The sequence below is a fragment of the Hemiscyllium ocellatum genome, chromosome 7 (genome assembly GCF_020745735.1).
Source record: "Hemiscyllium ocellatum isolate sHemOce1 chromosome 7, sHemOce1.pat.X.cur, whole genome shotgun sequence".
Taxonomy (NCBI): Eukaryota; Metazoa; Chordata; class Chondrichthyes; order Orectolobiformes; family Hemiscylliidae; genus Hemiscyllium; species Hemiscyllium ocellatum.
The window spans coordinates 111,155,518-111,178,524 of record NC_083407.1 but is presented as its reverse complement, the minus strand read 5'-3'; the positions used below and the strand labels follow the sequence as shown (position 1 = coordinate 111,178,524).

The 23,007-nt window shown below is 42.3% G+C and overlaps 1 protein-coding gene across 1 annotated transcript in view; it reads right to left on the bottom strand.

The window, feature by feature from the left end:
* LOC132817270 (receptor tyrosine-protein kinase erbB-4-like) overlaps positions 1-23,007 on the bottom strand; it is a 956,628-nt gene that overhangs the window by 189,883 nt on the left and 743,738 nt on the right. Inside the window, exon 20 of the mRNA XM_060827652.1 lies at positions 17,768-17,953. Within this exon, the coding sequence (XP_060683635.1) occupies positions 17,768-17,953 (186 nt within the window). The remainder of the gene's footprint in view (positions 1-17,767; positions 17,954-23,007) is intronic.

Genomic DNA, 23,007 nt, shown 5'->3' with positions numbered 1-23,007 from the left:
TTTTAGTGATAGAAAGGTTTCAAGGATGGAAACTCAGTTCAGGGTCAAACAGAATATCAAGGTCACAGGACTTAACATTGTGAATTCACTGATACCTGTGCTGATCCTCCAAATTTGTGGTGGAAAAATTACATTACAAAGATTACGAGATCAAGTTACAGCAATCATAATACTTGTCATGGGATAGACAGACGTAAAGTATCTGCAAAGTTCTAAAGGACCTGAAGGGAGTGCTCTAAGGGTACAGTAGCAAATGCACTAAATATGAATGAATCGAATATCTTGCAAAAACTTTAGTACATGCATTTGGATATCAATTAACTTGACCATGAAATTGTTGAAGTTGTGAAGGACGTGATGCATCAACCCATCCACACAAGTGGTGAAACTGAGCAAGGCATTTCTGCTGCTGAACAAAGCTAAATCTGTTGTCTCTAACAGAACAGCAGTACGTCCGTCAGCACCATCAACACCAAGGCCCTGATCAATGCCTTGGAGGTTATCAGAGGTTTAGGTGGACCAGCTATCTTGACATTGTGACCATAAGAACAGGAAAGGTGTCTTGAGGTGCACTGAGTCGTGTTCCTGCCTCAGAGCCACAAGCTCTGGGTATAAGTCCCACTCCAGGAGGTTATAGCCAATGAAAATGCATTCATAACGAGGCCAAACCATTTCATCACTAATCTCCAAATCTTCACAATCTACGTACGGCAGGCGGTAAAAGTGAGAGAGGTTCCCAGTCAGCCAGAACCAAGTGATAGCTGCAGGACAACAGCCTCCCCACATTCTTGGACATGGGCTGTATCCATGTACAAACATCCGCCTCACTTTGAGAGGCTGTCAGAAGAACAGCAAGCAGATACTTGGATATTATGGAATGAGTGTCTCACTTCCCAATCCCTGATAAACCCTTCACCATCCCAAAGCGGCTCCGAAGAGGTATCGCTCGTTTCAGCAGGCAACGTTGCAAAGGCTGCGAATCCAGCACTCACCTCTGAAAACAACATCTGGGCCACAGCCAGAGACTGGCTATCTGGTCATTGGACTCAATACCAACCTGCCCCAGATCCAGAGTACTGTAGTTGCTTGGTGCACGATCCACGAGCACATTCTTTCTTGAAAATCTTCAATATTTTGGCCTCAGCTGCTTTCTCTACTCAGGCTCACCACTCTCTGGATAAAGAAATTTCTCCTTATCTCAGTCCTAAATGGCCTACCCTGTATCCTTAGACTGTAGGCAGCACAGAGGCACAGTGTTTAGCACTGTTGCCTCACAGCTCCAGAGACCCGGGTTCAATTTCCACCTCAGGCAACTGTCTGTGTGGTGTTAGCACATTCTCCCCGTGTCTGCGTGGGTTTCCTCCGGGTGCTCCGGTTTCCTCCCACAGTCCAAAGATGTGCAGGTTAGGTGAATTGGCCATGCTAAAGTGCCCGTAGTGTTAGGTGAAGGGGTAAATATAGGGGAATGGGTCTGGGTGGGTTGCGCTTCGGCAGGTCGGTGCAGACTTGTTGGGCCGAAAGACCTGTTTCCACATGTAAGTAATCTAATCTAATCTAATCTGTAACCCCTGGTTCTGGACTGCCCAGTCATTGAAACATCCTTCCGCATTTACTCTGTTTAGTCCTGTTCGAACTTTACAGGTTTCTATGAGATCCCCCCTCATTCATCTCAACTCCGATGAGTACAGCCATAACTGATGCAATCTCTCTTCATGTGTTAGCCCTGCCATCCCAGGAATCAGTCTGGTATAGAAAAAGTAGTAAAGGTCAGCTATAATCTAATTGAATGATGGAACAAGCTTGAGAGGCTGAATAGACAACACCATTTCTTATGCTTCTTGGCTGTAAAAGGATTTGGAACATCTGGAGGTCGTGAAAGGCAAACTACACCTTCGTTATTGCTTTACTAACATGCCATTCTGACTTTCCACACCTTCCTCTGTCAATATCTTGGAGTTCACAGCTTAATGGTATAACTGAGTTACTGTCAACACATGGACTACAGCTGTCGGAACGGAAGCCTGGACATCACTTTCTCAGTGCTCATGGTGGGCACTACATGTGGCCTTACCAGCTATGTGCACGTTGCAGCAGCAATTAGTTTTGAGAAAGCCCACAGACTGGTTCTCAAGTGCCTTTTTCACACACGTTGCAAAGAACTGGTTCCTGAAATACAAGGCAAAATCACATCGAAGAGGAACTGAAGCAGCCTGTACAACGGCACAAACCCCATGCCGGGGGGATTTGGAGGGCAAAACATGTCATGCTACACAAATCTTACTTGATACAGTAAGCCATCTCTCTCAGCATTGTTATCCCCTCCTTACTCCAGGCCCTCTGTCCCATTTACGAAAAGAGTGTCCTCATTCAGATGATTCATGTGTGAACTGTCACATCGGTGTGACTACTTAAATGTGATTTTGCTTGTGTTAAGTTCTTACACTCATCTCCTTGGTTATGTGGACACAGGATATGATGCCTGCCTTCAAGATTTCTGCTTAAACGTGTTTTAGATGTCCAAAACTTCAAACTTACTTCACTTCTATTACTTGAATTGGATAGTCCATTATCATCACAAGTTATTACTTTTATGGTACACGCTTTCAAATGATATGGGGCAGGGAGCAAGGCAACTTGAATTGTGTGGACATTAATAGCAGAAGAGATAGGTTATAAGAAATGAAATCGATCGTGATGTATAGTGCTATGGTACTTAAGCTGTCAGTGAGTAAATAACAGTTTTAAAGCTCCTGTCACTTAAATCTCCATAAAGTGGCAATTTGTAGATCAGTAAAGTTGAATGAATACATTGAAAAATTTATTTCCATAAAGTGCATTTAAATACACTGTATTTTACCTGAATCCCATTGTGGAGCTCAGCAAAACATTACAAACAGGGATGAAATGGTGAAAAGTCTTGCATAATTTGTACAGGAAAATTAATTGGCAAAAATATTCATAGCACAATTGCAATGAAATAAGGCAAACCTATATTCAAAAATATCTTGACAACTTTTATGAGCAGACAGTGAATTAACTCTAATATATTGATGGAAGTTTTGGTTACAAGAATAGGCACAATGCATGATTAACTCATGCCCATTGCTTCCCCATGCAGACAGTTGCCAAATGTTGCAATGCATGGTCACTTAAGCGACTGTAGCATGTGCCCAGTGTTCATTGCACTATCAAGTAGTTGTATACCCAAAGAGAGATGCAAACCATGAAAGGCTAGCATTACCTAAAGTCAATTTGCCCCTCTTGATGGAGGGTAGCAATCTGGCTGGAGAAGAAAATATGTGCAAAAGGAGAATTCTAGCACAAAAAGACAAAGAGCAGTCTCCAAGTGACCTGGCCCCGTCTAAACACATGCAGATGAGAGAGAGAGCATCTATCTGCAGGGGGGCCAAGATGGACAAACTCTCAGAAAAATACAGGGCCAGAGGCCTGTGGTTGTTACTTCCTGGATTCTAGCCCTGGCTTTTAGGCAGTGCTTCAATAAGGTAATAACCTGACATAAGGAGTCAAAGTCAGCGTCTTCAAAAGGCCTTTTCCCATCATTTCGCTCATATCCGCCACATGACAATCATTGCACGACACTGCTATCATTCATTGGCCATCAGCCCCGAACAATCATAACTCATACCTGACAGTCATATCTGCACCTCAATCCGCACATACATACCAATGTTACAAGCCTCACCCTCACATTTCACACACCGTACTCATCGTCAACCATTCAAGCATGACAGCCACATCGATCGAACACATTGCACAACGCTCACTGGTACATGTCTCCTCCCTCTTGCCGGGTAAGATGATTCACTACTGGAGATAGCAAGATCTAACCAGTGACAGACAGGCATGGCTGCACTTCTATGGAAGAGACAATGGTCACCATCATTCGAGTGTCACTGCCTGAAGCTTGGGCTGGAAACTTTGAACATGATGGCACAATTGTACTGAATCACTCCGCTCTCACCTCTCAATCTCTTTTCACTTCCAAGCTGTCACTGGTTTAAGAATGTACTTCCTATTTCCTTCTCTCCCCTCACAATCCACACCTTGCAGCCTTTTCCTTTCAGGTTTACAGGTGTGCAAGCCCCCCAAGCCAGTGGTTGCAGACAAGGAGATGGAAAACCAGACGGGCGGCAATTATAGAGCAACATTGTCTCATGTTCTCACACAAAACCAGATACAGATATTTGTCTAGTGCAGAGCTTTCAGTCAATAGAAAGTCATTCAGCCCATAGCACACCAGTCCCTGTAAATTTTAGCAACTTCAAGGTGCTCTAGAAAGCACCAAAAAAGTCTACAATCTCAGCAATAGCCATCAGAAGGCAAATCAACTAACAACCTGGAAGATGGTGATGACCTCTTTAGCTAGTGCCAGTAACAGTGCTGACGTTACAAACACAGAGTGGTTGTGCTGATTAATGTTACAGTCTGCCTACTCTGTACACTTATAGCAAATGCACTACATGTATTTGCTACAATACTCACCAAAATACCTCATTCCTCACTGGGACAGACAAAACCAGAAGTGTGGGTGGGTGACCCAAAACCCATTTTGGAAACAAAATTGCACTTGCAGCGCCCAAATAGTTTAGTTTCTCGCGACCAGCTCTGCACCCAGATGGACAGGGGAAGCAAACTTTGGTGCAGCACTTTGTAGCTGGCCTCTGGCGTGCAGAGCATATCTGACCATCTAATCGCATCCCTGTATACCCTCTCCCCATTGGGTTCTCATGCCTTGGGAAGCATTATGAGATGGTCCTGTAGCTGTCCCCCCTCAGACCAACTTAGGTTCAGAGCAATGCTCTTGGCAATTCTGCTTCGCTTCATAAACCCCAGCAGACCCCTCAAGTGTAAAGAAAGGGAAACACAGATGGAATCAAATCGGCGCGCTCTTTATGCAAGCGGGCTAATTTACCAGCAACAGCTTACATTTACATTTCACAGCTGAGTTCAAGTTTGCAGAGCTGAACAATGTGAACTGTATAATCATTTACATTATTTTAATGCAAAGGAATATGCTCACAGTAAGGCAGCACAAAACAAAATATCGAATAAGTCTAGTCTCCGGCTCGATTCAGAATGAAAGAAGTTACACAGCACAGATTTGCCACTAGCAAGGTAACTGGCGTGCCTGGGGAAGCTGCAATAAAGTTGACTAATAACACATGAGAACACAATTTAGGAGGCATTTCTTAGCTACTCAGTTGTACCTGGTCTCAGTGCTTTATGCATTTACTCTTCTGGGGTAACATCTCCTGATTTAGATGGATTACTGAGCAGCTGAAACTACAGTTGTGTTTCATTTGTTAGCTTGCTTTGTCAAAGAGATCTAACTTGCCTTGCAATTTGCAATAACATTGTTCATTAATTAATTGCTTTGCCAGATAAATTATTTACAACAGTCACTGCAAAGGGCATGACTCTGTTTGCATGAAGGAGTGACAGCAAACATTGGCCTTCACTGCTGAACATCCAGGCTTCTCTAACATTACACAGCATAGCTCAGGCAAGGAATGACCACCTAAAATCTATTCATTTCTGCTCCTTGTCCAAGTTGAGTTAATGGGCCTCAGGCAAAGCAGCAGCTGGAACTCTGCACAAAGCCTATTGAGACTAACAACAAGATTTAAAGGTGTCAGTTGCGGGAGTAGCATGTTCACTCTGAGTCAGAGGGCTTCAATTTAAACCCCACTCCAAGGGCATTAGCTAAATTTCAAGATTGACACTTCCATGCAGTACTGAGGGTGTGCTGTTCTGTGCAGGTAGTGTGCTTCCAATTAAACCTATTGGACTATAACCTGGTGTTGTGGGATTTTTAACATAGTTCAGATCAAATGTACTTAGAATCACCGAATCCTTATAATGTGTCAATAGGCCATTCGGCCTATCCAGTCTGCACTGATCCTTCGAGAAACCTCCCACGCCATGCCCATAACCCTACATTTACCACAGTTAACCCATCTAACCTGTACAATCCCGGGCGCGACAGGGCAATTTAGCATGGTCAAATCACCCAACCTGCAAATCTTTGGATGATGGGCAGGAAAAATTCTCTAAATGGTCATGACCTGGATTCTAGAATGGACTCCCAAACTCTTAGCATTCACCTGCACCTGTGTTTTGGTTTTTGCCACTATTTACCTCTTCTTCACTTATCTTATCTTTGGCTTTACTTATCGATGCTCTTTAACTCTGTGATCTGCCTGTATTGCTCACAAGACAAAGTTTTTCACTGTGCCTCGGTACATGTGACAATAAATCCAATTCAATTCATTCAATACTCAGCACTCCCATGAAAAGCTGTACTGAATTCACATTTTGCCAAGTTCCACTGAAACCTAGTCACGTTGAGCGTGTTTGGGTGGGATTAAATGATGGATGGTGTGAACAGTTTTGTGTGGGACCAGGGTAATGATACATTTTCCTTGAAAACGAGCAGTAAAAATGGTTATTCTTGAGAGGAGGTGGAGCCACCCACTGACCCTGTTGACTGTGCAAGTAATATCTCTGTTGGAGGAAACATACCGGGTTGTGCTGTAAACTGGGAAAGGTCTTACAAAGTTGGAAGGAAAATGGAAGTGAGTGAGGGGATTCTTAAGGGGTGTGACAGTGGAGAAATGTGACAGGCAGGCAATTTTTTTTACGAGACAAATCAAGATGCAAACATGCGTCTGCTGTTTGTACAAAGCACTTCACCCAAAAATGCCTACAACCTCAGCTACCCACTAAGCATCAGCTCTGAGGAAAGACTCACATGATAAGGATGTCAATACCTGACTGGCTCAAATTGTCGTATGTTGAGAAAGGTCCAATTTCGAGTGGCTGTCCCAGAGCGCGTGCTGTCAGTATTTGTGCACACATGCCATGTAATTGTTTCCTACTCGTTCCACAGATGTCAGTGTTTTTCCATTGCCAGGTTGGATTTGGTGGGGACGAGCAGCTGGTGGAAGTGGTCAGCTTGGCAAGGATTTCAGATGAGTTGGCCAACTGATTTGAGTTGGGATTTTCACTTCAGTGACCCTTTAATTTGACTGTGAACTATTTTACATTTTCTGTTTCTTTGTTCCTCAATCCTGACTAACCCCACCCTCCACCACGCACCACCCCATCCCACCCGACTGCTCCACCTTCCCAACTGTGAATTTTCAGGCAGCTTTGACAGAGGATTGAAACACAGTTGATGGCACAACTTACCAGCAGGAGGAGCTGAACGGCAGTGCAAACCATGGAGAGGCCTCTTATTTTTCACAGCCATTTGACAAGATGACAAAACTGCTTGTGCAGACCAGAATGTCGCTCATCCATGAAAACTACCTGGACTCCAAGCTACAATCAGGCAGATGGAGCTAATGGCAATCTCATACAGGACTATCAAAATACTCGTAGCAATGACATTGAAAAAGCCACAAGCTAATCCACCCAGCTGATCTTATTTGCTTAATGATCCCCATCAACAAATCTCAGTTTAAGAATGTGAACTCTCACCTGGACAAAATCCTGTTCCTGTTCCTCTCTGGATCATAACATAGATCCACTTTGGAGAACCAGAACAAAGGCAAATGATAAAGATCAACAAATGTACTTGAACAAGCACAGACAGCTGTTTAGGAACATCTGTACACTTAACCCTATTTTAGCCATCTACCCTTCGAAATTTGCAAGCGATCCCAAGATTAGCTACTGACAAAGATTAATCAGTTGTGAAGATCACTTCAAGGGAAGAGTAATTGACCCTCTTCATTTCAAGTGTGTGTGCTATCTAGCATCCCTCAAGTGTCAGCCATGGCTCAAAGGGTAACTCTCTCACCTCTAGGTCACAGGACAATGGGTTCTGATTCCTACAATCAGAGACTTGATCATCCTATCCAGACTGGCATGTCTGTACAGTGCCACCATACTGTTATACAAACTGGAGGCGCCATCTTTTGGATGACATATCAAATCAATGCTCTGTCTCATCTCTCAGGTGGAGGTCAACACCATTTGCAACTCCTCAGATAACAAAGCAGTCCAAGTTCAAATGCAGCAAGACCCAGATTATATCCAGGCTTGGACTGACATGTGGCAAGTAACATAGTTAGACCATGGCCATCTCCATTAAAAGATAACTTAACCACCGCCCCTGGACATTCAGTGGTGTTACCATCACTGAATCTCCCACTATCAACATTCTGGAGATTACCAATGACCAGAAACTCAACTGGATTCACCACATAATCACAGTGGCTACAAGGGTGAGTCAGAGGCTAGGAATACTGCAGTGATTAACCCACCTCCTGACTGCCCAAAGTCTGTCAGTCATCTTGGAAGCACAAGTCAGAAGTGTGATGGAATATGTCCCACTTGCCGGGATGGGTACAACTCTAACAACACTCAAGATGCCTGACATCATCCTGGCCAAAGTAGCTTGTTTGATTGGCACTACATCTGATACTCCCTCCACCACCAACGCTGAGTAGCAGCAGTGTGTTCTATCTACAAGATGCACTGCAGAAATTCATCAAAGCCCTTCAGGTAACACCTTCCAAACCCATGACCATTTCCATCTAGAAGGACAAGGGGAGCAGTTATATGGGAGCACTAACACCTGCAAGCTTGCCTTCAGGCCGCTCAACATCCTGATTTAGAAATATATCGCCATATTGCTGGGTCAAATGCTCCCTAATGGCATTGTGGGTCTCCCTCCAACTCACGGACTGCAGCACATGAGGCAGCTCACCACCAACTTCTCAAGGCCTCCTCGGGACAAGCAACAAATTCTGGCCCAGCTATGAGGTTCATGTCTCACATGTGAATGAGGAAAAAAATCCCAGAGTTCAATTTGAAAAAGAGCGGAAGAGTTTTTAGTGATTTTCTGCCAGTGTACATGCCTCAAACAAGCTCTAACAAGTATGTGAGCTATTGCTTGTGGAGCTTGCTGTGAGGAAATTGGTAGCACATTTCCCAAATTATTGCAAAGATTCAACAAGCGCCTCATTTTCTCTATAGTGGTCCAGGATATCCTGAGGAAATGGACAACACCGTGTGCATATACAAATTTTTATTTTCTTGCTTTAATTCAAATCATTTGACAGATCTAGTTTTCCAAGTCCCAAAGAGTGACGTAATTCTCAGGTGTAGACTGCATGACTTTGAGCTTCTGGGAACACATGTCAAATATCTCAACAACTTGGAGACGACTGAGGCTGTGCTGCCACAGTGCCAGTTGCTCAGATGGTATCTCCATTGGGAGGCATCCCTGTGCCCTGGCATAGCTGGAGAACACACACCGAGAATAGAGTTTTCGATTCCCTGATGCAGGGTGGAATATGGTGAATTAGTTGGAAAAGCACAGCAAAAAATGATAAAATCAGAATCTGAATGAAATTATTCCAAATTTACCCCCGAAGGGTTAACAGCATGTTCTGAATATCACAAATGATCAGCAACGATCTTTGTTCCACAATTTGTTCTCATGCGTCTATGTGCCTCTCAATTCTCCTCCCCTTAGAAATGTGATGGAGCCAATTCCCAACAGGAAAGTCACAGAATCTACCTGAAAACAGTAGCTCATTGCTTGCTTCTCCAGGCCTTCACACAACTGTTGTTACTACCATATCCCTGCACAGTCCAGTCATTCCACATATCTGGTTTCTAACTACATTCAGTCAGCAAATCATTCATTGTCCAAGAAGGATTACTCCAAGTGATGGCCGCAAAACAACCACAAACATTACATTATTTGCACTAAGTGCTTCTTTGTCATGTCAGTTAAGCCTGCAACCACAGTAGACTCGCCAACTTTAAGATCTTTTAAATGGGATTATAATAGAATAGTGTAGGATAGTTAGGCTTCAGATTGGTTCCACAGGTCGGTGCAACATTGAGGGCCGAAGGGCCTGTACTGCGCTGTAATGTTCTATGTTCTAAATCTAAACAGATGTCAACTTGATCTGGATTTGCCATTTCTAAATCACACTTCACACATGGCACTGAAAGAAAGTGCTTTGCAGCTACCAGAATCACACTTGGAATTGTAAGGAGGTGTGCCTTACAACTGAACACAGTGCGTCATGAGCACAGTGCCTTCCTAGCAGAATGTCACACCCCCAGGTAGAATGAACACATATCTGGATAAAGTTAAAATTCACACAACACCAGGTTATAGTCCAACAGGTTTAATTGGAAGCGCACTAGCTTTCAGAGCGCCGCTCCTTCATCAGGTGATTGACAACCACCTGATGAAGGAGCGTCGCTCGGAAAGCTAGTGCGCTTCCAATTAAACCTTAAATTAGATTACTTACAGTGTGCAAACAGGCACTTCGGCCCAACAAGTCCACACCGACCCGCCAAAGCGCAACCCACCCATTCCCCTACTTTACCCCTTTACCTAACACTACGGGCAACTTAGCGTGGCCAATTCACCTGACCTGCACATCTTTGGACTGTAGGAGGAAACCGGAGCACCCGGAGGAAACCCACACAGACAACGGGGAGAACGTGCAAACTCCACACAGTCAGTTGCCTGAGTCGGGAATTGAACCTGGGTCTCTGGCGCTGTGAGGCAGCAGTACTAACCACTGTGCCACCGTGCCGCCCACATGCCAATGTGCTGCCCACAACCTGTTGGACTATAACCTGGTGTTGTGTGATTTTTAACTTTGTACACCCCAGTCCAACACCGACATCTCCAAATCATATCTGGATAAGGCTATCTAACACAGAGCTCTTTATTGAGGCATCACTTCTTGCACATGAATATGCAAGGTCGGACAGATATGGACCAAGGGCAGGCAGAAGGAATTAGTTTAATTTGGTGTCATGTTCGGCACAATATCGCTGTCCGAAGAGCCCATTCCTGTGCTGTACAGTTCTTTGTTCTACGTTCGAAAGCCTCAAATTCCATTTATCACTGTGACTGAATTGGGGGCCGAGGATATCATCAATGAAAGGGTGTTCTCTTTCTGGTACTCTCCACAGGTTGTTTGCTCATGCACCTGACATGGGGACATGACCAGTGCTTCAGTGGTTCACCAGTGAAGATAACACAAAAAGAAAGAGCCATTTCAAATTCATCAGCAAGCCCAGAAACAAAAAATACCGTGACTTCTGGTGGGTGCCACATGGCCTCCAGAGGGAAAAGATCCCCGAAGAGATTGGAGGTGAATAATGAGACCATGCACCTTTACAGGTCTTGCTGCCATTTTCCACAGCTCTTGGGAATCTAATGCGGAGGCAACCAAATGTTGTCCCAAGCCATCAACATCAAACTGTGTTATCTGCTGCAGCAGGACTTGTACGCAGATGGTCTGAGTGACCATCTCGTCCCACTAGTTGACAAGGTTATGAGGACCTTGAATTTTTATTCTAGCTTCAAGCAGCAACTGGGGAACCTGTGTGACATCTCCAAATCCTTAACCTACAAGTGCATCTGGGATGTCATTATCTGTAGATTTTATCTCTTTATACACTGTGATGAGGGGTATCAAGCAGAGATTATTCACCATCACTGACTTCCCTCAAGTCCAAGCTGCTATAGTCAACGCCCATGTTGCTTTGAGAGCCTGCAGCGTTGGTCAATCGAAAAGGCTTCCTGTGTTTCCGATGAAGTGTGCCCAAGACATATCCCCAGTCGTGAGAGAGGCTTGACTCCTCAATTCCTTTGCTGATAAGGAAATAGATGCTCTCCTGCATTAAAATGTTGAGCCAAAGAGACACTGTTTTACCCACTTAGCATAAAAGGGCAGGACAAACTGAGAGAAAAAAAATTGGTCAGCTTTAATATAATGATCAGAGTTGGAGAAAAATGCAGCACATAAAGGGAACCATCCACCCCATCATGCGTGGTAGACCAATCAATCTCACTCTCTGCCAGAGAGCTGAAATTCTTTCCTCTCCAAGTATTTCACCAATCCTCGGTCGAAAGCTGCTGTTGAATTTACTTCCACCGCCCTTTCATGTTCGAGAAGGTAACTACCAAGTCAAACAAAATCTCCAGAGCAACCCTCTGGCTCATCTGTCAATCAGCTTGAAGAAGTTTCTGGGCCCAAGCTTCAGAATCTGGAGAAAAGCCCCGGGAAGGGTAGGCAATGCTGCTGGAGATTGCAATGATGCTGTAATCCTGAAAGCAATTTGACATGTTGAAGATGACAGTTCAGATTGGCACCAAAACTCTAACCAGGACCAATTACAAGAACAATAGAAACTGAAGTCTCTCCTGAGCAGCAATCATGACTAAAATCAGACAGTCCCACTCACTTTATTCAATTCAATACTGCTCCATGTACTTTTCCTTATTAGCTTGCCTGGAACTAATTGTTTAACATGCTTCTGTCACCAAGAAACCTTCACAATGCCTTGAGCACATAGCACTGATAAATTGCTATCATTAGACAGATCCTCTGTCCAGTAAATCTATGATGAAGTGCTCTGCTCCACACAAGGGCTGCGAGGAAAAGAAAGACCTTGAACTCTTTTGACTGGAGCTAGAAAAAGGACTTCAAACAACTTATTTTTCAAAACCACGATCAATCATTCAGTGTCCCAGGTTGCTCCTGGATTGGTTGCCTGAAATGGGCAGCCTCACCAATCCAGTTATGAAGAATTGTAGCACAAATGACCTGCATTCAACCACCCAGCTGCCCACCGTGGGGGGAGGATAAACTCATCAAACATTTGAAAAAGCAATTCTTTGGTAACAAATTCGCCACTGTTGATCACCACTCAACAAAACCAAGGAGACAATTAAACTGTCAGCTCTGGTTTGGTTAGTTCCTTGGGTCACCACAAATACAGCATACTATAGAAAAAAATCATAGCTCTGATCCTGTTATTATACTAATCCAATTCCCTTTTACTTTCTCTAAAGTCTGCATTCTGTACAAACAACTTTATGCATCAACTTCACTCCTCATAGTTTCTAATCCCTGTATACAACTACTGCAGGCAGGAATGCCTTTATTTTCTCTTTATATTGCTCACACCAATGACAAGTCCATGTAACTGTGCAAAAATCACATACCATGCTGCTGTATGTACAAATTTAAACAACATTGTTTCTTATACAAACACAAATGACACTATCCTCTATACAAAGACTTACAAGAATGTTACCAGGATTGGAGGGTTTGAGTTATGACAAGCTGAATTGACTGGGATGTTTTTCCCTGGAGCATTGGAGGCCAAGGGGTGACCTTGTGAAGCTTTGTAAAATCATGAGGAGCCTGGATAGGATGAATAGCTCAGGTCTTTTCCCTAGAGCACATAGGGTTAAGGTGAGGAAGGAAAAATTAAAAATGGTCCTGAGGGGCAACTTCTTCACACAGAGAGTGGTGCACATATGAATGGATTACCAGAGGAAGTGGTAAAGGCAGGTACAATTGTAACATTTCAAAGACATTTGGACAGGCACATAAATAGGAAAGGTTTAGAGGGATATGGGCAAAACGCAGGCAAATGGGACTAGTTTAGTTTGAGAAACCTGGTCAGAATGATTGAGTTGGACTGAAGTGTCTGTTTCCGTGTTGTATGACTCTATGATTCTCGGACTCTAACATCTCTGTTTCCTACAATAATTCTTGAATATCTTTGTTCCCAGATCTAACTCCTTCACATCACTGTCCCTGCCCTAACTCTTTTTTATAAACCTCTATTCCCTGCTCTAAATCTTTTATATCTCTTTCCATGCTCTATCTTTCATAACTTTGGTCTAATTCCTTCACCCACTGTTTCTACTCTAAAACAAAAGTTTTGTTGTTCCTGCTCTAAACCTTTAATACCTCTGTTCCCTGCTCAAACTCTTTAATATCTCTGCTCCTGTCATGATGTTTTAACATCTCTATTCCTGTTTTAGCTCTTTATTGTTTCCTGTTCTAAACCTTTAATCTCCGTTCCATGCTCTAACTCTTTAATATATCTGTTCCTGGTCTAACAGTTTAATATCTTCCTTTCTGCTGTAACTCTTTGATTTTCCTGTTCCTGTTCTAACTGTTTGATAGGTCAGTTCTTTGCATAACCTATAATGCCTCGGAATCCTGCTTTCATTCTTTAACATCGTTTTACCATGCCACAATCCTTTAATTGTTCTGCCCAGTTCAGTCATTAGGGATGAGTGTGGCTGACAGACAAAAAAGATCCGAAATTTTTTTCTGAGAAGGTATATGTGTTCAATATTACCCAACAGTAAAACCCTCCTACAGAATGGAGGCATTGTAAAGTTAAAGGACATTTGATGATATGTAGGGAAGCGCAAATACTTCTTGTCCATTTCAAATGGTTGAAATTAGTGGACTTGCAATGTGTGAAAACATTTGTTTTCCTCTGCTTCACTTGTATTGCCACCGAGATCATGGACCAATGCAACCAAATTACCTTCAGCATTTCACCATTTTAGCTTTTCATGTGATCCACACTTGTTGTCCAGGGATGAAGTCGATTATAGAATATGACCTTGCTGGATTTGCACATATCCTGGAAGCAGTTACGTTTCTGCAGGGGGCCAACTGCCTCAAACATGAGGTACGTTTGACGTCTGACAAGTCACTGACCATCACCCATGAAGGCATTGTGATTCAGTCCCAGTCTTTTACAGCACTTTACAAGAGGAGTTCAGGATGTCTTCCATCAAATATTGATGCTAAATTCAAATTCCAATTTACAATAATAAAATAATCTCACATTTACTCAAATTCCAACTAGTTGAAACAATAAAATAGACATAAGAACTATTAGGACCAGAACAAATCAATTCCGACATAATTGATTTCTTCTCTATTCATTTGTCATTGCCTCCCTATCCACTACCAATAGTTTGCTTCCTTAAAATAGAAGTCAAGAACAACTTATCCACTAGCCTCACAAGTCAGGAAGATCTCAATTTAAGTTGTTTACCTCTGTTGAACTCACTGGTCTTCACAGATTCAGTGAAACTGTATCAATCAAAAATCACCACTTTCACAAGTGTCAACTTGATGCAATGCTGCGGAAATGAGAGTATATACATTCCCTCGTCATTCCTCACTTATTATTTTAGATTTTGCCAGAATGAAACTTTCCAGTTGGCCAGTGGTCTCGGTTTCTGGTCACCTCCTCTCTCCTCCATTTTCTTTTGTCTGTCTCATCTCCACAGCATCTCCATGGACAGTGAATGGGTTGGACTCATTGTTTAGCAGCCAGTCAAAGTGATCAGTGACAGTACTGTTCCTTGACCTCTAAGAGCCCACGTCTCTGCCACTCATGCTGTACCTCCGATTGTGGATTCTGTCTCTGGAGATGCAGAATGGGCAGTGGGGAGGGAACCTGGACTTGCTGGAGCTGGCGTAGTGAGCACGGGAGGGACTGAATCTGTGGTTGAAGGACCTCACAGAGAGTGTCTCTCCCATACTCGCTGCACCTCCAGGCACAACTCTGCCTAGTTTCCTCTTCTCACTGATGTTTGCATTTTCTACTGCTCAGTGTTGTTTCAAATATAGAAGGTAGAAATGCTTTTCAAATCATGGAATTCCAAAATGAATTCCATCTGCCAGACAGTGCAGATTTCTCACCCCTGCACTTACTTTTCAATAGCTTTGTTATCTGCCCTAAATCTTTAATATAATTTTTCCTCACTCTAAGTCCTCAATTTGTTGTTCCTTTTACAAATTCTTTTAATATCTTAGTTCCCTCAACTGACTCTTCCATGTCTCTGTGACCTGGTCTGTCTCTTTAATACTCTGCTGTCTACCCCAGCTCTTTATTATCTCTGTTCACCGCACTCACTATTCAATATCTCTGCTCCCTGTATTAACTCCTTACTACCTGCACACACTTTAATATCCTTGCTCTCTGCATTAATATTTCATTCCTGTGTCCTGCTCTGTCTTTAAAATCTTGGTTCCCTGCACCAACCCATTCATAGCTCTCAAGCCTATACAAACTTTTGAATATATTTTCCTCCCTGTACCCTGAAATGACACTTAACTACCTCTGTTCCAAGTTGCACATTTTTAATCCCAGTTCAACAATTTAACACTTCATGTTTAGGTTCCCTGCACTCAGCAAACAATTCCTGTACTGCCTCCTTACTATCTGCACTTTATTCACTCTTGAGTTTTTCTCTTCTCTGCACGTAATACAGAATATTTCAGTATTAATTCCAACTTTTCTGTTCCCTGTGCTAATATCCATGTTTCCTGAATACTTCTAATCTAACTCCTGAGTGTCTCTGTTCACTAATCCAAAAACTCTGTTCCCTTACATGATGATGTGGTATTGCCTTTACACTCACAAACTTCTTATAAACTCAACTCCTTTTATAAACTATTGAATAACTTTGATTGTTGAGCTAACATTATCACATTGCTGTGTTGTGTATTATATCATTGGTATTATAATCTCCCATGTATTTCTGTGACCTATTCTCACTAGTCAATACTTAATTTCATGTACTAACACTCTATATCTCTGCTCTCTGTAATAACATTTCAATTTTCCTACTGCCAGTTCAATATCCTTAATATCTCATACGTATTTTCTAAGCTATAAAAAATATCGTACCCTGTATGGTACTAATTATTTAATAACTCCAATGCATGTACTAACACTTTAATATTTTTATATCATGTAATAATTTGTTAATAAGTCTATCACATGTACTAATTTTAATATCTCATTCCATGCACCATCTTTAATAACCTGGTCCCTATGCTAAATATTAAATATTATTATTCCCAGCACTAATGATTTAATATTTATGTTCTCAGTAATAACTATTTAATATCACTATTCCCCACAGAAATTGTTTCATAACTCTTCCATCCAACAACGCTCCAGCATCCTTGCTCTCTTGAATATCTCTGCTCTGGCCAATAAATCTCTGCTCCCTGCACTGGGGTTTAATATTGTTGTATGTGCTAACTCCTGAACACCTCTGTGCTGTCTTCTAAGTTTTTAATATTTTTGTTTCCCTGTGCTAATTCTCTGCTTCCATGCATCATTATTCACTATCTCAGTACCCTGTACAAATCATAGAAACCAGAACTCCATCTACTCTGTCTGACTGTGTACAACATACAACATCCTTGCATCATGCTGCTGTACCAGACTGTGCACAACATACACACACCTTACCCTATATCAGAAAGTATATAAGAGTCGCATTCTACCCCATATCAGACAGTCATATCCTACCCCTATAGCAGACAGCATATAAGAGTCACATCCTACCACTGCATCAGATAGTGTATAACAGTCACATCCTAACGCTATATCAGACAGTATATAACAGTCACATCCTTACCCTATATCAGACAGTATATAACAGTCACATGCAACCCTATATCAGACAGTATATAACAGTCACATCCTAACCCTACATCAGACAGTATATAACAGTCACATCCTAACCCTATATCAGACAGTATATAACAGTCACATCCTAACCCTATATCATACAGTATATAACAGTCACATCCTACTCCTGTATCAAACAGTATATAACAGTCACATCCTACTCCTGTACTATACAGTATATAACAGTCACATCCTAACCCTATATCAGACAGTATATAACAGTCACATACTAATCCTGTATCAGACAGTATATAAATGTCACATCCTACCTCTGCATCAGACAGTATATAACAGTCACATCCTATCCCTGTAAATGTCTGCCTTGTATTCAGATTGTTGTTAAAATATAATTGACTTGTTGGAATAACACATAGGGCACAGTCCGATTTCTCTGATTCCTTGTCTGTGTCTCGCCCTGAACGATTCTGAGGGTGTTGCTTACCTTTGCGATCTGGACACACCAATTCAGAAGCAGCTGGGATCCTATATTATCCTTGTGCTCACGGACGTAGTCCAGGAGGCAGCCATGGGGCATCAGCTGTGTGACCAACTGGATTGTGGGACTGAGACAAACACCCAAAAGTCGAACCAGATGTGGATGGTCCATACTGGCCATTATCAGAGCCTCCTGCAGGGGAAAAGCAAGAACAAACACATGAACCATTGCACAGGAGGATATGTGGCGAAACATTATCTTCCCTGAATTTATGTGGACCATTCATTGGCAATTCTTACAGCAATACAACCAGATTAACCAACACTGATTTCCCTTTGTCTCCCACACTTAAACACCTTCAGACAGGGTTCATCCAATCCAAACCTTCCTATAAGTGGCTCAGGTTTTCAGTGACTGCCAGCCCAGATCCAGTGCCTGGATATACAAGGGGAAAGGTGCTTCCAGTTACTCAGAAGAAGCAGGCAAAAGGTCAAAGGCTTAAGAACGCAGGACCAGGAAGAGGCAATTCAGCCCATTAAAGCTGCTTTCCCATTCAGGATTAGAGTGGTCCTGGAAAAGCACAGTAGATCAGGCAGCATCCGAGGAGCAGGAAAATTGACGTTTCGGGCAAAAACCCTTCATCAGAAATCCTGATGAAGGGCTTTTGCCCAAAACATCGATTTTCCTGCTCCTCGGATGCTGCCTGATCTACTGTGCTTTTCCAGCAGCACTCTAATCCTGACTTTAATCTCCAGCATCTGCTGCACCCACTTCCACCTGCTTTCCCATTCAGTCCAAGGAAGGATATATCCTCCACCAGACCTTTCCCATTTCTTTTTTAACGGCCCAATATAGCATTTGTGTTTGAAGTCTGGTTGTACTGTGTAAATGGAGCAGCCGGTTTGCACACAGCCAGCTCCGACAAAGACCAGTCCGATAATGAGGACATATTCTGTTTCATGTAATCCTGAAAGAGGCGTTAATATTAATCAATGTTATCATCCAACAGGTCTGAATGTAAGTCTGACTCCCAGCGGAACAAGCAGATGGACGATTTTTAAAAAATTAATCTACTTTTCTAATCAACCTATTCAGAGACATAATTACACTCCTCTAGAGCAGGTGGAACATCAACCTGGGTCTCTCGGTCAGGGGTAAGGACAATACTACTGTGCCACAAGAGGGCCCCTAAATGATCCCAGCAGGACTTGAACATGCTGCCTTCTGACAACAGGCACAATTAACACTGTAATCAGATGGCTTATCCATTAGGTTATCATGCGACCAACTCAATAAGCAGATTGAATATATTAATTAAGAGTTAACAAGGTGTCAATTAGTCATACAAACATGGGGAACGAGAAACCAACAAGCTTTATGTGGGGTAAATTGAAATAAAGCCCTCACTAAAAGTGTGGACTTGGACTCTTGTTTAAATACTTTTATCTTTGATATATAACATTGGCTCAGTCAAAATGTAGAGTTTCAACTTATGATTTCCCCCAGTGCCTTGAAACTGAGCCAGGGGAACAATGGAGTACAATATGGACTCGGGTTGGTCCTTTCCCAAAGGAAGATATGGCCTGAGCATCTCATTACTAATTAGAAGCAAGGTAAGAAGGAACGTTTTTTTTTTGGGAATTGCAATCGGCTGATTTGAACATGGGTGAAGATTTTTGGACAACTTTCATTGATAGATTTTATCAAAAAAAATGATGCATTTAGCTGCTTATGAGGCATGGTCAGGTTTTTACAAATTTAGAAAGATTGAGCTGAGGACTATGGAAGTGTGCATAATGGAATTCAGCAGGTTGTATGCAAGACTCCAAATTTTAATTTGGAAATTCCTGAATCCGTACTTGCAGTTAAGACCTTGGGCTGTGCCAAAGTATCATGTTTGACAAGACTTGTAGTTATAATGGCAGTTGAATTTATGGACAAGCACACACTGTTAGAGCAAAGGATGGGAGCATGGAAACAGGTTCGGAGAAAGCCTTACTTTCCAGTAGCAAAGAGGGCAATCAGTGACACAACTGAAAATGGAGGATACTGAGTTAACAAACTGGTGGAAGCCATCTAGATACAGGCCACAGGTCACAGGTCAGAAAAAAAGAAGAATTGTACCTTAAAGAAATCATGATAGAAATGTTATTGATTGGCTTGAGAAGTGAAGAATTTGGGGTTAAAAGAAGACTATGACCCCTAAATGCTTAGGATTAAGTCAATTAATGTTTCGGGTGTGAGTCAAAGTACCATTTTGTATGTCAGTTCATTCAATGGGCTAGATGGTTGGTTTGTGGTGCAGAGCGATACCAGAAGAATGAGTTCAGTTCCCACAACGGCTGAGGTTACCATGGTTTCTCCTTCTCAACCCTTTGCCTTGCTGCAGGCGTGGTGACCCACAGGTTAAATCATCACCAGTCATCTCTCTCTATGAGGCAGGAGTCGTATGGTTCTCTGAGACTATGGTGACTTTACCTTCACACTTTGAACAATCCCACATCCCATATAATAGAATACTTAAAACTAAACACAAAACAGAAGAAGCAGAGGAGATCAATGGAGATGCGGTACAAATAAGGGACATTGCATTGGTCACAAGAAGATTCAGCCCAGTGATGAATGAGTATCAGAATGAATTGGCTGTCAATTGTATAGTAATTAACAATAGATGCACATCTATTGCGTCTGGGATAAACTGGCTGAAATAGGACCGAGACACTCTGGGTAATAAGGATCAGAACAGAGTTAGGGATTATGAGATTTCCACCAATTTCAGATTTGGGGATGACAACATACTAAAATCTTTTTAAAATGTGGCCTCGTAAAATTAATAATTTTGTTTTCAGAGATGTAGTGCCTGGTGAAACACTACTGTTGTTAACCACGCCTTTGACAAAGAAATCGTTGATAAAACTAGACATAGAAAGCTATTGTATTTGGAAAATTTGCAATTTACAAAATTGGGACACTATTACACTTGCTTAATGGAACATAACATCTCCAATAAAGAAATGAATGAAGAGTTCCTAAAATTGGAGGTAGAAATTTGGAAGATATAAAGTCAACTGTTTTAAAATAACACAAGCAATTTGCTTAAGTATCTTCAAAAAGGTTAAAAATGTCAGTAACGGATGCAGGAACGAGGATGGGGAGTATGATAAACACATACAAGGAATAAACGATTGATGGGAGATTTGTAAGAAATATCAAAGGACACCATCACAGCCTACAGCAAGTCTAATATGGTAATGGCTATGGATTTAAAGATATGGGATAAAAGAAAATACAGCTTCATCTTACATTTTTTAGGTTTGGCAACCAGATTTTGCCAGTTGACAATCTGGTAAAGATGAGAAAATAATTGAGATAATTAAAAAAGTGGATGAAAACTGGACTTGGACATCATAATTTCTCATGGAAAATGAGTGTTGGAGGTGGGGGTGGGGTAGGGAATGGATTTTGCTAATAATGAATTTAATGATATAAGTTATGAATGTGAACATATCAATTATCAATGCAGTAGCAGAAAGCCCTTCTAGAGTCATAGAGATGTACAGCATGGAAACAGACCCTTCAGTCCAACCCATCCATACCGACCAGATATCCCAACCCAATCTAGTCCCACTTGCCAGCATCTGGCCCATATCCCTCCAAACTCTTCCCTATTCATATACCCATCCTGATGCATCTTAAATGTTGCAATTGTATCAGCCTCCACCACTTCCTCTGGCAGCTCATTCCATACCCATACCACCCACTGCGTGAAAAAGTTGCCCCTTAGGTCTCTTTTATATCTTTCCTCTCTCACCCTAAACCTAAGCCAGCTAGTTCTGGACTAGCCGATCCCAGGGAAAAGACTTTGCCTATTTACCCTATCCATGCCCCTTATAATTTTATAAACCTGTATAAGGTCACCCCTCAGCCAGGGAAAACAGCCCCAGCCTGGTCAGCCTGTCCTTATAGCTCAAATCCTCCAACCCTGGCAAAATCCTTATAAATCTTTTTTGAACCATTTCAAGTTTCACAACATCCTTCCGGTAGGAAGGAGACCAGAATTGCACACAATATTCCAACAGTGGCCTTAACCATGGACAAGCTGGGACAGAAATTTTGGCAGATCAACCAAACTGCAAATCATCATCTACATAGCACAAATCTGTTGCGGGATTGGAGGATATTGTCCAAGTCAGTTAGTCTTTGGTAGGAGTTCCTAAATGTCCATCAATAATAAGTGATCACCTCCCAGGCGATAATTAATTCTACTGCTCAGAGCATTTGAATGCACTGCATGCAGCTAGAAAGGTTTTCATTAAAACCAAAGTCTCTGATAGTATTTGATGATCCTTAAGAAAGAAAGGTAAGGCCATAAGAAACCAGTTTAACTCAGGGAAACGTGGTTGATTATAAAAAAATAGAGGAGCATAAAGAATGGAGAGACCTGAAGAAAGTTTTCAGTCAAGACGTCAAAATATTTATTGTAAAAGATGGAACCACACTGTTCGGGTCCACTCTTCAAGATTGTGTGGTATGGATTAAAAATTTGCAGATTTGGAAGTGGTTATCGAAACCAATGAGGTCAAGTGCCTTTCATAACTCAATGTTACACAGCCTTGTGGATAAAACTGACAGTCTGGTTGATGGGTGGATAGGTCAGTTCAGATGGCCAATATGTCAAGGTAAAGTCACCATAGACCTCGAGGACCATAGGCTGCTCTCTCATTAGAGAGAGATAACTGGTGCTGGGTTAACCTGAGGGTCACCACACCTCAATTTGAGGGGAGAAGTTGAGAAAGAGAGTCCTCATGCTAGCCTCAGTTGGGACACTGCACCCACGCTGCAGTGCAAACCAGCATTCCGGCCCATGGAGCTGACCTACTCCCTGGTCAATATAAGAGCATTGGTCGTGAAAGACAACTGCCAAAAGTAGGTAACAAAGTCAACCCACTGACTCAGAAAGGAATGTGCTACAATTTGGCTATGAAATATTTGTCCTAGATTCCTGAGCTGAAAATGTGTTGCTGGAAAAGCGCAGCAGGTCAGGCAGCATCCAAGGAACAGGCAATTTGATGTTTCGGGCACAAGCCCTTCATCATTCCTGATGAAGGGCTTATGCCCGAAACGTCGAATTTCCTGTTCCTTGGATGCTGCCTGACCTGCTGCGCTTTTCCAGCAACACATTTTCAGCTCTGATCTCCAGCATCTGCAGACCTCACTTTCTCCTCCTAGATTCCTGAGGCAAACTA